At 44.6% G+C, this 15,775-nt stretch overlaps 1 protein-coding gene across 4 annotated transcripts; it reads left to right on the forward strand.

Moving 5' to 3' along the window:
- The first annotated feature begins 1,430 nt into the window (after window positions 1–1,430).
- ALAS1 (5'-aminolevulinate synthase 1) lies at window positions 1,431–15,304 on the forward strand. 4 transcript variants are annotated; one of them, XM_020280364.2, is made up of 11 exons: window positions 1,431–1,612; window positions 2,577–2,796; window positions 5,108–5,335; window positions 6,141–6,290; window positions 6,658–6,880; window positions 7,849–8,033; window positions 9,053–9,232; window positions 9,571–9,735; window positions 12,608–12,876; window positions 13,593–13,755; window positions 15,002–15,304. In XM_020280364.2, exons 2-11 carry the CDS (start codon window positions 2,598–2,600, stop codon window positions 15,160–15,162), a joined length of 1,923 nt encoding a protein of 640 aa, XP_020135953.1. In that variant the 5' UTR covers window positions 1,431–1,612; window positions 2,577–2,597; the 3' UTR covers window positions 15,163–15,304. The 4 variants fall into 4 exon arrangements, with proteins under 4 accessions (XP_020135953.1, XP_020135954.1, XP_075864422.1 ...); XM_020280365.2 differs by having other exon boundaries at window positions 1,449–1,612; window positions 12,725–12,876; XM_076008307.1 differs by lacking the exon at window positions 1,431–1,612 and adding an exon at window positions 2,032–2,191.
- Window positions 15,305–15,775: the final 471 nt, after the last annotated feature.

Genomic DNA, 15,775 nt, shown 5'->3' on the forward strand with positions numbered 1-15,775 from the left:
CACAGCCAAGCAAGATGCAGAGCTGGGTTTGGAAGCCATGTCCAGCTCTGCTTTGTCTCTGATCACCCAAAAATGCCCGTGAGGCAGGTAGAATGGGGATTATTATCCGAGTGCCCAAATAAGGAAAGTGAGGCCCAGAGATAAGCAAAGCACTCAACACCATCCTTATCCTGTTCCCATTCCTAGCTGCATTTAGGTCTGAGTCCAAGTGCTGACCTTTTTTTCTTTCTCCTCCTCTCTGGCTGATGGTCACTGCCCAGGACCCCTCAGCAGGATGAGGCAGAACTGAGTCTTGGACTCCCAGACCACAGCCCTAATCTGCCACTCATCCCAGTGTCACTCTGGACCCAGGTGCCTCATCTGCCTGCCTTGTAGCTGGCTGGACGCTCAGAAGGAGGGAATTGGGAAATACCCGGACACACCTTGGTCACCGTTGTTCTGGACTTTGTCCCTCTTATTAATGCCCAGCTGGGGAAGAAACAACCTGAATAGTCCTTTCCCCAAGAGTGGAGGACGGTAGCTCTGAACCTGGCACAGGCCCAACCCAGGCTGGGCCAAGCTGGGAAGGGTGTGGAGCAAGGAGGCCAGACTGGCGTCGTTCCGGAGAGGGGTTTGCCAAGCCTACACTGCAGGTGTGGTTTCAGGGAGACTCAAGGAAGGCTTGGCCCAACTCTGAACTCTGGGATGGAGTCCTAAGCTACCCAGCGGGTGCCCAGGGTGGCCAGCAAGGAGCAGCATTGGACAACTCGGGATGGAAAATAAAAATTGTAGCTAATATGTTTCAAACACTATTGTCAGGCTCTGTGCCTCCCCTCTCTCTCTGATGGATGGGTCCCCTCTCTGTACCATCTCAGACCAGAAAGTTCCTCAGCAGAGTCTCTTTCCGCTTCTGCTCCATCCTCCTCTTTCCCAGGTCCCCCTCTCCCAGGTCCTCCTCCAGTCTCTCGCGCATCCCACCAGGACCACTCCATCTTTGGGTGATCTAGTCCCACCTCCTCCCGGAATCCCTCCTTCACAGCATCTAAAACAAGCCCCAGGTGGGGCGGATCCTGATTAGGACCCTGGCTCGGAACCCCGTGAATCTCTCCTTCCTTCATCTTCAAGACACCCATTTTAACAGCGCTGTTACCTCCTAGTTGGCCCTAATGACACTTCGCCTCCGACCTTGCCCTTTTATGCCCCGCAACTGAGGAGTTGGTTCCGAAGCATAGGGCAGTTGGTGGAGAGGTGACAATGAGGTGCAGGATGAGCTCCAGAAACGAGACTTCGTCCGCCCACCGCCTCGACCCTCCTACTCCCAGCAGGCGAGCTTGGGAAATCGGGGCCCCACCCGCACCCGCGGAGCGCAGGAGACGAGAACCTCGCCGCCCCGCCCCCCACTCCCAGGGCGCGGAGCCGGGAGCCCGGAGCTCGCCGCAGCGCGCCTGCGTGGAAGCGGGCCGCGCCTACGGCGGCGCATGCGCAGCGATCGCTCCCGCTGTATATTAGGGCGCCGGCGGCTGCGGCCTGAGGTTTCTCGCGGACAAGGGCAACCGTTCGTCTGGACTTCTCAGCTTGAGTGCGCCCCGTCGCCGTCTCCCTTGAGTCCGCCTCCGCAGAGTTCCCGGCGCAGGTGAGGGACCGCGCTCCGAGTGCGGCGCCGGCCCGGGGAAGCTCCCGCGAGTCCCGCCAGCCCGGCGGCCGCTCCCCCTGCTGTTGAGACCCCCTCCCCCACTGTCCCGGTCACCCGCCGCCTTGGGGGTCAACGTTTAGCTTCTAGACCTTTTGCCTATTCAGTCGCCTGAGTTTCCCCCATTCGGCCCCCTCTAGGTAGTCCACGTTTAATCTGCCGCTTTAGAATTCCATTCCCATCCGCTCTCGAGCCCTCGACCCCGGGTCACCTCTGACCCCACTCCCTGAAGTCTGCCTCCTTTCACCAGACCCAGTGCGGTCGATATTATAGCCCCACGGCTCCCCAGTTGGCCCCAAGGCGCTTCTCACATTCTTACCTTTATGTTGCTCCTTTTCCTGTTATACCCAGCTCTCCCAGCTGCGGGGGCATGACCTCGGGGAAATCCTGGACTGGGGCCCTACTGGATGCCTTCCTCCAGTTTCGGGGTGTGGGAACCAGGAGAAGGTTCGGATCTTTGAGAGACCTCTCTGCCTGAATGGATGACAGTGGCTTCTTCCCTGGCCTCACTTCTCCACCTGGGTGTGTGCCAAGGTGTCTTATCTGCACTGTACATCTCCCTAAGGAGCTTCTGGCTTCCAAAACCTGTTCTTGACCTGTCCCTCATCTTTCCACCCCCTTGGTTATTTGTTGTCAGTATTTACTTCATTTGGTGAAGTTGCTTTGCAGATGCTTTTATATAGAACTGGGAAATGAAGAAGTTGGTGACTTGGGTAGAGTGTGGTCACCACTCTTTAGTTGAGTCCTACCTTAGTGCTGTCTTTAGGCATTTTTGAGTGAGACATGTTAGTATCCCAGGGGACCCTTGGTATAAACTGTAGGTGACACCTGAACCCAGTGACCTTGCAGTGGTATTTGCTTGATTATTAACAAGTGTTGGTGTCACTCATCGTCAGTCTTTCCACAGGAGCCAGTGTACTTCCCAGACATGGAGACTGTTGTTCGCCGCTGCCCATTCTTATCCCGGGTATCCCAGGCCTTTCTGCAAAAGGCAGGCAAATCTCTGTTGTTCTATGCCCAAAACTGCCCCAAGATGATGGAAGTTGGGGCCAAGACGGCCCCTCGGGCACTGTCCACTTCAACAGTACACTGCCAGCAGATCAAAGAAACCTCTCCAGCCAATGAAAGTAAGTGTCATTGGCAATGAAGGAGCGGGTGGGGTGTCTGCATTCATTACTGGATTATAAGCAGTTCCAGTCCACAATCGTGGACACTAACAGACAGGTTGCTCTGTGCCAGGCTCAGCTTTGTGCATGAATTATCTCCTGTAACTGTCACCCTAACCCCACGAGGTGTAGGCACTTTTAGTTTTCACATCTTTAAAGGTGAAGTAAGTGGCCAGTGTTCCACATTACAAGTTTCTGGGTTCCATGTCAGTGTCTGTTGTGGTTTTAGTGTTTCTTCAGTGCCTTAATTGGAATGTTCTGTTCCAACCTTTCTCTCATTATATATTGGCCTTTGGCTTTTAAAGTAGTGATTTTCTTTTCTTTACAAAAATTTGTTCTTATTGTGGTAAAACGCATATAACATAAAATTTACCATTTTAGCCATTTTTAAATATATAGTTCAGTGCTAGTAAGTACATTCATACTGTTGTACAGCCATCACTGCCATCATCTCCAGAACTTTTTTCATCTTCCCAAACTAAAACTCTACCCATGAAATGCTACCTCCCTGTTTCATCCCCCCAGTGCCTGACCACCACCATTCTGCTTTCTGTCTCTATGAATTTAACGACTGTGAGTACCTTATGTAAGTGAAATACAGTTTTTGTTAGTGATTTTTTAAATACATATATCTTTATTTTGTATGTAAAAGTTTTGTTTTTGTTTTTAATAAAGACACAAAAGTTGAATTTAGTTTTGGTCCGGTTCTGCTAAGAGATAATGAGGCTATTCAGATTCCACTTAATCCTATAGAACATTTTACTTCACAGACTTCTTTTAGGTGTGTGCTCTGGGTGTGGGCTTATAAAAAAGGAATATTTTTTTCTTTAAGTAGAAAGGATTTAATCCTTTGTAGGGTTTATTTTCAGGAATTATGTCTTTTTTACCAAAATGTTTATAAAGCGTATGTTTGAACGATAGGGCTCATTTTTTTTCCAGACCTTCTATAATGAATATATATTACTTTTGTAATGAATGAAATTAACTTAAAAATAATTTTTTTGGCTTTCCTTTATAGAAGATTTTAATGAAAACTGTATTGAGACACCTTACTCAAGTTATAGGAAAGGCTAGCCAGTGACTCACGGGAGTATTCCAGAATGAAGAAAGACTTTTCTAGAAGGAAAGTGAATGAATTTGCTCAAGGGGAGAGGGAAGCCATTGTAACTAGAAGAAGCATAATTACCAGCCAACTGTGTTAAGTCAGCAGATTTCTTTGATGAATTAGATGAGAAAGTAGATGAGGTATGCGATTGTGATACACCTTGGTTTTTTTCTTAGCATACTAATAATTTGAACTATATTAGACAGTAACCTAAAGACCTAAGTTTTAGTCTCATTTCTTTTGTTTAAAAGAAAACCAGTAGTTTTTTTGGTTTTGTTTTTTGTTTTTTTTGAGACACAGTCTCACTTTGTTGCCCAGGCTAGAGTGAGTGCCGTGGCATCAGCCTAGTTCACAGCAACCTCAAACTCCTGGGTTCAAGCAGTCCTGCTGCCTCAGCCTCCCGAGTAGCTGGGACTACAGGCATGTGCCACGTGCCCGGCTAATTTTTTGTATATAATATTTTTAGTTGGTCAATTTCTTTCTATTTTTAGTAGAGACGGGGTCTCGCTCAGGCTGGTTTCGATCTCCTGACTTTGAGCAATCCTCCTGCCTCAGCCTCCCAGAGTGCTAGGATTACAGGCGTGAGCCACCACGCCTGGCCAAAACCAGTAGTTTTTATGTTAAGCAATAGCAAGCTTCTTTGTCAATGATCTGTTTAGAAAATATTAGCAGATTTTTATAATGACACTGTTATCGGGTGAAAAGAAAATATTAGCAGATTCTTTTCCTACAGGTTGAATAAAAAAAATTTTTTTGTAAATATTAGAGTAAAAATTTGTATGACTACTTCCAATTACCTTAGAGAATATGACCTCTCATGAAATAAACAGAGTGTACTTGGGGTAGAATGTACTGGAAGTGGTCCAACTGAGGACTGTGGGTTGTCTATAACTAGAAAACAGTACTTTTTTTGGTTTGTAAGGAGAAATGCTATGGGTTTGAGAGGTAACTGAATGTGCCAATTAACTTTTCATAGGAGCTTTGTTTCCAGTGAGACAGATGAGAAAATAGATTAGCAGAACCTAATAAAAATAAGCTTGTGTCTTGATGGTGGGGTAGAATAAGTATAAAGTTTATCTTTGAGGCTATAAGAGAAAGAAATAAGTGGTTTTCTTGTATACTGTGCAGCCAGATCTGATGCTTCACTTTTTCCATTTCCTCCTTCAGAGGACAAAACTGCCAAAGCCAAGGTCCAGCAGGCTCCTGACGGATCCCAGCAGACTCCAGATGGCACACAGCTTCCGTCTGGACACCCCTTGCCTGCCACGAGCCAGGGCACTGCAAGCAAATGCCCTTTCCTGGCAGCACAGATGAGCCAGAGGGGCAGCAGTGTCTTCTGCAAAGCCAGTCTCGAGCTTCAGGAAGATGTGCAGGAAATGCATGCTGTGAGGAAAGGTAAGATGAAACACGGACCCTTAGGAAGAGTGAAGAGGTCTTTTTGGCTCTTTTGGACCTTCAGATTTGTGTATGAACTATTATTAGGGCAATATTTATGGAAACACATTCCTCTTTTAGGGCCAAAGAGGAAGGTCCTCAAGATAGTCAAAGGACTGTATTGCAAAATGTGGGACTTTCTTTGTGGTGAGTGTGTAGGATGTGACCAGCTTTTATAGTAACATGCTTAATTTCTGAAAATAACCTGCAGTCTTGAGCTGCTACCAACCTCCCTTTGTCCCTTGGGTCTTTCGCACCATTTGTTGGGATAAAAGGTAGAAAACTGGTGTTACTGCAGTAAGTGCTGGTCCTAGGACTCCCAAGCTATATGTCTTACTGATGGTCATTGAGTGGCAACCTTAATTCCAGCTGTGGCTATATCCACAGAGTACCCAAAGCCCCCAAAAAGCCCCACCAGCAGAAATTATGCATATGGCCAAAATTGGTTTCTGTGAAGAAAATTGAAATTCAGATTCAGAAGGGTTAGGGATAGAGTAGGAAAGGCACGTCAACCAGCTAGAAAGCTTTGAACTTTCATGTTCGTTAAAGCTGGCTGGTAGCTCTGAAAATAACACCAAGAATTGGTCATTACAATAACTAAAATAGAAGAAGAGATGCTTCATACACTCAGTTACAACTAATTTTGATTATGATTGGCTTTTTTTATGAACTAGGCAGTAAAACATTTTTGACAATATGTCTGGAGGGTATTGTAAGCTTAGAATAGAATGTCGGTCCCATTTGCCTCTTGTTGCTTTTGCTACAGAGGTTGCCCAAACCTCAGTGAACCCCAGTGTGATTAGCATGGAGACTGACGGAGGGGATACAAGTAAATTGCCGAAGAATTTCCAGGATATCATGCGAAAACAAAGACCAGAAAGAGTGTCTCATCTTCTTCAAGATAACTTGCCAAAATGTAAGTCTCATTGTTATTTTCCTGATATAGGAGTATATAACTTAAACATACATCAGATTAAACATAAAATTGCATGGTGAGTTGAGGATCGAAAGTTGCGTCCCTTGCTTGAGTGATTAGGTGTAGTAACTACAGATGCTGTTGGTAGCCTGCCTTCTGTCTTTAATACCTACCATCCTCGCACTGCTCGCTGCCCAACACTTGTTGTGCACAGTCTCAATTACTCCTTTCTAGGTGAGGACGTTAAGTAGCTTGCCTAGAATCTCCCTACTACTCAAGCAGGAACTTGAACTCAAGTCTGTCTTTCACCGAAACGCAAATGTGCTTCTTAACCTTCAGACTGTACTATCTTTTGTTTGGTTTTTAGCTGTTTCCACTTTTCAGTATGATCGTTTCTTTGAGAAGAAGATTGACGAGAAAAAAAATGACCACACCTATCGAGTCTTTAAAACTGTAAACCGGAGGGCGCACATCTTCCCCATGGCAGATGACTATTCAGACTCCCTCATCACCAAAAAGCAGGTGTCAGTCTGGTGCAGTAATGACTACCTAGGAATGAGTCGGCACCCACGGGTGTGTGGCGCAGTTATGTAAGTAGCCCTCAGCTTTCAAATGTCACTGGTGTTATTTGGCAATACATTGATAATTTATAAGGGTTGGATCTTTTATGGAGGGAAAACTCAGCAGCTGAAAATGTGCCATAGCAAAGTACTATCCTTAGCTGTTGAAAACATCTACAGATTACTTTTAAAGAAACTCCAACATGCAAGAAGCTGGTGGAACCCCTTAGTGTGTGAGGGTTCAAGCTTATGGGCTTATTTACTACACATGTCGGTTCACTTCCTACCACTCCACAAGTAAGTGTACCTTTAACACCAGGCAATCTTGCACAGAGACACCTTTGTTCATGGCTGCAGGTGGAGAAATACAGATTTAGCAGCACTAGAGGAAAAGCTACTTCAAAAAGCCATGTCAAAAAGGATGTCAGATCCCATCATTCATGTCCTTTAGGAGGATTGCCATGGCCAGGGTTGCTTGAGAGAGTTGCTTGCGAAACTCTCCAAGAGGCTTGCTAAAGAGAGTCCATCTAAGGTATAACTATCAGTGTACCCTAATGTTATGTGACTGGTTTGCAGAGGGTTTAGGTGACCACCATCCAAGATTTTTCTCTAAGGTTTTTGCCCCTTAATATGTCATGTTATTTAAGGAAAGAATGTTCTTAGAGAAAAGAAACTTTAGGAAATTAACTCAGCTAATACTAAGTACTTATTGACTGTCAAATGAACACTTGTTCTTAATGGTCCCTAGAGGTATCATTACTCTAGTATGGATACCTTCTCCCACCTAGTCTAAGATGAAGTCAGTTGAAATTTCTGGTCCCAGGTTTCACAGTGAGAGAATTGCTAGATCAATGTAAGTTTCTGTCTCCTGGATCCTGGAACAATTCACAGAGCGTTTAGAATCATGACCTTTCCTTTTCTTTCTTTCTTTCTTTTTTTTTCCTTTCGTTTCTATTTTCTGGCGTATTTGGCTAATTTTTTTTTTTTTTTTTAAACAGGGATACTTTGAAACAACATGGTGCTGGGGCAGGCGGTACTAGAAATATTTCAGGAACTAGTAAATTCCACGTGGACCTGGAGCAGGAGCTGGCTGACCTTCATGGGAAAGATGCAGCACTCTTGTTTTCCTCATGCTTTGTGGCCAATGACTCGACCCTCTTCACCCTGGCCAAGATGATGCCAGGTAAGGAGGCCTGGAATGAGTGCCCTAGAGTTTTGGTGTTTTTAGTAATAATAAGAATATTGGTTTATATAGCAGTACTCTCTGCCATGTGAAAAAAAAAAAAAAGAATATTGGCAACAAAGAAAGCTTACCAAAAAACTCTCAATTGAAAGTAACAGTCCTTACACTGCACCTGCAGATATGAGTCAAAGAAAAAAAAAGTGAAAAATTATAAATTAAGAAAAAAAATATAGAAAAAAAAGAGTAACAGTCCTATCTGGAAACATTTGCTCTTGGATTGAGTATGACATGCTAACTGTACATTATGAGTTCCAGTAGAACATGATACCAATGAAGATTCAGACTTGAAAGGTCTTATCCTTAAGCATACCTCAGATGTCCTTCATATTCTAAGAAGATCCTTTGGAAAAAACTAATCAGGCCAGTGTGGTGGCTCATGCCTGTAATCATAGCACTCTGGGAGGCTGAGGTGGGCGGATTGCTCGAGGTCAGGAGTTCGAAACCAGCCTGAGCAAGAGCGAGACCCCGTCTCTACTATAAATAGAAAGAAATTAATTGGCCAACTAATATATAGAGAAAAAATTAGCTGGGCATGGTGGTACATGCCTGTAGTCCCAGCTACTCGGGAGGCTGAGGCAGAAGGATTGCTTGAGCCCAGGAGATTGAGGTTGCTGTGAGCTAGGCTGACACCATGGCACTCACTCTAGCCTGGGCAACAAAGTGAGACTCTGTCTCAAAAAAGGAAAAAACTAATCATTTTCAGTTACTCTTGATTGGGTTTGGAGTGAGGTGGCCGGATTTAAAAGCAGATTAATTGCCTGCCGCGCAGTTATTCTACACCTCTGGGCCTTCTCAAAGGTCTCGCTAGTTATTTTGCCAGGAAGAAACTGGCACACAAGAGTCTTTTTCCTACTGGGCATTTTCGAGGTATCATTTTCAGGAAAAAGTCTATAGTTTCTCTCTAGGAAATAATTTGTCTTTGATGCAGATGGCAATAAATAGCATTTTTGTCATTTTAGGCTGTGAGATTTACTCTGATTCTGGGAACCATGCCTCCATGATCCAAGGGATTCGGAATAGCAGAGTGCCAAAGTACATCTTCCGTCACAATGACGTCAGCCATCTCAGAGAACTGCTGCAAAGATCTGACCCTTCAGTCCCCAAGATTGTTGCATTTGAAACTGTCCACTCAATGGATGGTAAGTCTAAATAGAAACTAATCTGAAACCTGAAATTAAAAACTAGGCCTAAACTCTGTGTGGTGTTTTGTTTTGCATTTGCATTTTATTTTCCTTTTACTTTCTGCTTGGATTTTGTAATTGGTGGACATTGTATAGATTTGAATGAATGTAGCTTTTTCTCTCTGGCTTTTACTAGATTCTAAGACCCCAGGGTAACCTAGAAATTGGGGCAAGTTCATTTTCTTTCAAATATTAAAAACAGTACCTTAGAATGTAAGTTTGTTTTGTTCCAACTCTAACCAAAACAAATTTCTGAAATGACAAGCTCTTGAGAGCAGTCTCTGGTCTTTCCTCAGGGGCAGTGTGCCCACTGGAAGAGCTGTGTGATGTGGCCCATGAGTTTGGTGCAATCACCTTCGTGGATGAAGTCCATGCGGTGGGGCTGTATGGGGCTCGAGGTGGAGGGATTGGCGATCGGGATGGAGTCATGCCAAAAATGGACATCATTTCTGGAACACTCGGTATGTGTACGTTTTAAATTCTGTCATCTACATTAAAATTACATTATCCTAACAAGGCCAAGGACTAATTAGTCTAACTGGGAGATCAGGTAAGGAAACAGTGTGATAGCACATAAAGCCTGGTCCCCTTTTTAGTTGTGGTGAGTTTATTTGTCCTGATGAGTGATGGCACAGCTTAGCAGAATCCCCTGGGTCATGGGGGTATGGTTCCTAGAAGCAGAGTAAGTCTCTTAGCCTAACATGACAGAAATACCATTTATTGCCATCTGAACTCATTTCAGACATAATTGTGGCTCTAGCTCCATGCTGTGGCAAGACCCTTCATTCTCTGTGCCTCAGATTATTACCCTTAATTAAAAAGAAAGAAAAGAATTCTAGTACTTTTCTCCTAGAGCAGTTATTAGGTTTAGGTGTTAGGAAGTGCTAAGCTCTGTGCCTACCACATGGGAACATTCCAGTTCATCCTGGTTTTCCTCTATTTCTCCTCATACGGAGGCAGTCTTGTGGCAGTTGGGAGCTGGACTCCAGAGCCATGCTTCCTGGATCTAAATCCTGGCTCCGTAACTCGCTACTTGTGTGACCTTACATTGGTATTTACCTCTCTGCATCTCAGTTTGCTCTTCAATATAATGAAGGTTGTAGGACCTCAGTCTAATTTTTTATGGAGAAGATAAATGAGTTGTATGCAAACAATTACTATAGACATTCCCTTTGCCTATGAGAACCCTAAAGAGAAGAAAATGTAGATTGTATAAATTTGGAGTTTTTTTCACCTTCAAAAGTTGGTAAGCAGTTGGAAACCCATTTAGCAGCTACAATACCAATTTATAGCCTACACTTGGTAAAGGAAGTGCAGACAAAAGAGAGCATCATCCTTTAGCACTGTCAAGGGGTGTGAGAGCCTCATGCAAACCCAGAGAGCCTGGTAGTTCTCAGGGTAGAATCCTGCCAGGAGAAAAGCACTTGTTCATGTGTCCTAATTCCAGCAGCTCTTTTATTTTAAAGAGCTTTCATGACGTGGGCTCTTTGAAGGTACATTCATTGTGAGATGGAAAAGGCTGGAGAGAGAAATTTTCCACCTTAGAAGTTTGAACCAGCCCAGCCCTGTGTGTGGTTTCAGCAAAAATGTTAATTACAGAACATAATGTTAAGATCTATGAGGACTCTTCTGGAGTTCTTAATCCTGAAACTTGAGATACAGATTATATAAAGGGACTCAACAAGAATTGAAAAAAAATATTCTGGCCCTAAATCAATCCTAACAGGTTCTGAGTTTTCATATTTATCTGGCAAATGCTAATTGTCAAGAGTTTTGTTTTTACTTAAGTAGGAAATAACACCAATTATACCAAAACAGTTAATGCCTTAGCTGGGTAAAATTTCAGCCTCAAGGGTAATGTTCAGAGTGAGAGAGTGGCACTAACACTACAACTCAAATCTTGTTCTAAAGAACACACACAGTGCAGAGCGTGGGAATGGAGCTTTGCTGGCCGGCAGAGCAGTAAGCCTAGGTGGGAAAGGCAGGTGAGAATGAAACGGTGGGAAGAGAGGCAACAGCTGGTTGTTCGGGCACACCCAGGCCACTCACTGGGGTGCTAGGCCTCATTTGAAGACTTGTGTTTGATCCTGGTCAGATACCAGCTTGGCCAGGTGGCTTTGGGCAAGACCCTTTCATAATCTTCCTCAGCTTTTTTCCCTTTTTAAAATGGTTTGGCATCCTGTTACAGTCACATGTTGCTTAATAACAGGGATGTGTTCTGAGAAATGCGTTGTTAGATGATTTCATTGTCATGTGAACATCCTATACTCCAGAGTGTACTTACAAAAACCAAGATGGCATATCCTGTACACCTGGGCTGCATGGTATAGCCATTGCTCCTAGGCTAGCAACCTGTGCAGCTTGTGACTATACTCAATACTGTAGACAGTTGTAACACAGTGGTAAGTATTTGTGTATCTAAATATGTCTACACATAGAAAAGGTATCGTAAAAATACAGTATTTTAATCTTATGAGAACAGGTGCAATAGCTCACACCTGTAATTCCAGCACTTTGGGAGGCCAAAGCAGGAGGATCACTTGAGGCCAAGAGTTTGAGACCAGCCTTAGCAATATAGCAAGACCCCATCTCTACAAAAAAAATAGAAAAAAAATCTAGCTGAGTGTGATGGTGTGCCTGTAGTCCCAGCTACTCGGGAGGCTGAGGCAGGAGGATCGATTGAGCCCAGGAGTTGGAGGTTGCAGTGAGCTATGCTGATGCCACTGCACTCTAGCCCAGGTAACAGAGCAAGACCCTGTCTCCAAAAAAAAAAAAAAAAGGCTTATGGGACCATCATCATATATGCATGCAGTCTGTCATTTACCAAGATCCAAGATGTCATATGGTGTATGACTGTACTACTTTCAGTCCTGGGACAAATTAAGAAGATAAGCAATGGTCAGGTGCAGTGGCTCACGCCTGTAATCCTAGCACTCTAGAAGGCAGAGGCAGGTGGATCATTTGAGCTCAGGAGTTCAAGACAAGCCTGAGCAATAGCGAGACCCCGTCTCTACTAAAAATGGAAAGAAATTACTTGGACAGCTAAAAATATATAGAAAAAATTAGCCGGGCATGGTGGCACATGCCTGTAGTCCCAGCTACTCCGGAGGCTGAGGCAGGAGGATCGCTTGAGCCCAGGAGTTTGAGGTTGCTGTGAGCTAGGCTGACGCCACGGCACTCTAGCTGGGGCAACAGAGTGAGACTCTGTCTCAAAAAAAAAAAAAAAAAAAAAAAAGAAGATGATAAGCAAAGTAAATGGTTTGATGCTCTACAGCACCTTGCCGTGTACATTTAGAGGTTGTTGCTATAATAAATGAAGCTGTCTCCTCTCAGGCAAAGCCTTTGGCTGTGTTGGAGGATACATTGCCAGTACAAGTTCTCTGATCGACACTGTACGGTCCTATGCGGCTGGCTTCATCTTTACCACCTCTCTGCCACCCATGCTGCTAGCTGGAGCCTTGGAGTCTGTACGCATCCTGAAGAGCGCCGAGGGGCGGGCACTTCGCCGCCAGCACCAGCGCAACGTCAAGCTCATGAGGCAGATGCTAATGGATGCTGGCCTTCCGGTCGTCCACTGCCCTAGTCACATCATCCCTGTGCGGGTAATGGCCTGTCTTTGCTTGGACTTGCTGGGGACTATGCCTCCACACCTGATGTACTGATATTCTGGTTCATACCTTCCTGAAGTGGAGCTTGGGCGGGGTGACTGTTAGGGCAGGGGCTATAGCCAGCAGCCCTCTGCCGTGTTTCTGCCTTTGGCTGATTTCACAATGAGAATAGACTTTGAACCCAGCAGGCTGGAGCAGAGGTGTTCTCTCCAGAGCACTGACCTTAACAGAATAAACACAGAGATTGTATCTAGAAAGTTCCAGAAGCCAGAGCTTGAGCGGCTTTGACATACAGCATTCTACTTTATAAATTTTTAAATAAGTCATGCCCTTCCCACTACAAATTGTAGCCTTATTGGTGTCACAGCTGAATTAGTATAATGAATAGAGCTATTAGAACTGAAGTTGGGTCATACATCCTGGGTGTGAGGGCCAGCTGGTGTGAATAGAACCACTCTTTTCCCCAGGTGAGGCATGGGAGGAGAGCAATGTGAAGTTTCCTTCTTTCTAATATGGTTTTTGTTCTCTGGTGCTCACTGAACACCTCTACATTACAGGTGTTTGGCACCATTTTCCTTCTCCCCCGAGCTTGCGTATGTTGCTACAGTCTGATCTTGAGCCTGAGCCTTGTGGACACTGTTCATTAGCATCTCTGCTGAGAAGTAGTCCATCCTGTTGCAACTTTACCTTCTTGCTTTCATCAAACTTAGGTTGCAGATGCTGCTAAAAACACAGAAGTCTGTGATGAACTAATGAGCAGACATAACATCTATGTCCAAGCAATCAATTACCCTACGGTGCCCCGTGGGGAAGAGCTCCTGCGGATCGCCCCCACCCCTCACCATACGCCACAGATGATGAACTACTTCCTTGGTGAGTGCCTGGAGCGCTGCTGGTGCCTCATTGGAGAGTTTCAGGAGCTGTCTTGGCAGTATTTATAATTGAAGTCCTTCAGAGGCATTCAGATGTTTCTTTTTCCATGTAATTAAGAATGTTCTCTACCATTCTTCATGTTCTAAAAAAAAAAAAAAAAAAAAGTAAGAATGTTCTCTAATGGTTCAAAAGCCTAAAAGACATTCAGTTGTTTGATTCACTTCAAGAGGGTGCAGAGTCATTCTGGAAGCTTTCAGGGAGCCTGGTATTCATTCCGCCCAGGGTTTCCATCCCCCTTGTTGGTGTGCCTTACGGATCGTGGTAACAAACGTTGCAAGGGAAGAGAGGTCTCTGCTGGCCCTGCAGGTGCAGCTCACGTTTGTCCTCTGCACTGCTGTCTATGCCGGGACATGTGACCCAGGAACTAACCCCTCTGACAAGAGCAATTGCTCAACATTTTATACTGGCCCCACCCCAGCGTCCAGCCAAAGGAGAAACTGAGCAGGGCTGTTAGTCACAGCCTGCCTCTGCCAAAGGCACATTGCCCTCCTGAGCTCTCCCGGCTGCTCCGCTTCCCCAGGCTTTGCGTTCTGGTAGACATGCTCACTTTAAACCAAACGTATTAAGGCAATGTTGGAGCAACTTCTTCCCCGAAGGCCTGTGAAATAAAGCCCAACTCCAAGTATTGTTTTTCTCTTGGTTTTTATAACAGCCTTATTTAGATATAATTCTCATACCATGAAATTTGTCCTTTTAAAGTATACAGTTGAGTGGTTTTTAAGTACAATCACAATGTTTATAACCATCACCTCTGTGATTCCAGAACATTCTCATCATGCCAGAGATAAACCCCATACTCATTAGCAGTCACTCCAGTTTTCCTCCTTCTCCAGCCCCCATCAACCACTGATTTTCTTGTCTCTGGATTTGCCTCTTCTGCATGTTATGTAGAAGTAGAATCATACCACATGCGGTCCTTTGTTCCTGGCTTCTTGACAGCATAACGTTTTCAAGGTCCATCCATGCTGTGCGTTAATCAGCACTGCACTTCTTTCCATCACATCCTCTAGTATACACATTGACCACATTTTGTTTATCCCTCAATTGGTGGAGATTTGGGTTGTTTCACTTTTTAACTATTATGAATAATGCTGCTGTGAACATTTGTGTACAAGGTTTTGTGTGGACATGTTTTCATCTTTCTTGGGTATTTACTCCCTTTAATATTTAAAAACTTTCTCTTCAGAGAATCTGCTGGTCACATGGAAGCGAGTGGGGCTGGAACTGAAGCCACATTCCTCAGCTGAGTGCAACTTCTGCAGAAGGCCGCTGCATTTTGAAGTGATGAGTGAAAGAGAGAAATCCTATTTCTCAGGCTTAAGCAAGTTGGTATCTGCTCAGGCCTGAGTGTAACCTCAGTTTACCTAATCGCAGGCAGTTATCATATCTAGATAGTCTCCAGAGTTGTCTTTATATGTGAAATAAATTATATTAAATTTTAATCTATAGTAAAAACATAGTCCTGAAATAAATTCTTAAGTGATGGGTCTTTCTGCTCTTGGCTCTGAATCAAAAAATAATTGTTCATCAGCATTTTATGACAGATGTATTAACTATCAAAAAATACTGGTCCTCTGGTAGTAGATTCAGACCCTGCTGGAGTGGCAGAACCTCCCACTCTGCTTGAGTCCAACTCCCTCTTTAATGCCTACCACATCCAGTGGCTGACCTAGCCGCACCCCAGCAACTGAATGGTTTTAAAAGAAGTGACACCACCATGGCAGCTGGTTTCACTTTCAACTTCTCACCTTACATCTTCAATGTGTAGTCAGTGCTGCTCAGCTGCCCTGCTGTAGCTGCTTCCCTTCCAGCTACCTCCTTGACCTCATACTTCCCTGTGAAAGTCGAGTCATCACGACGGGACTGACTTGTCTGTTACCAGCCACTTCCCTAGCCCGTGGCTTTCTGCACCTGTAGTCGTGTCCCCCACAGTGAAAGCAGAGGGGTTTGTGCTCCTCAC

This window comes from Microcebus murinus, chromosome 1, assembly GCF_040939455.1.
Source record: "Microcebus murinus isolate Inina chromosome 1, M.murinus_Inina_mat1.0, whole genome shotgun sequence".
NCBI classification, from domain to species: domain Eukaryota; kingdom Metazoa; phylum Chordata; class Mammalia; order Primates; family Cheirogaleidae; genus Microcebus; species Microcebus murinus.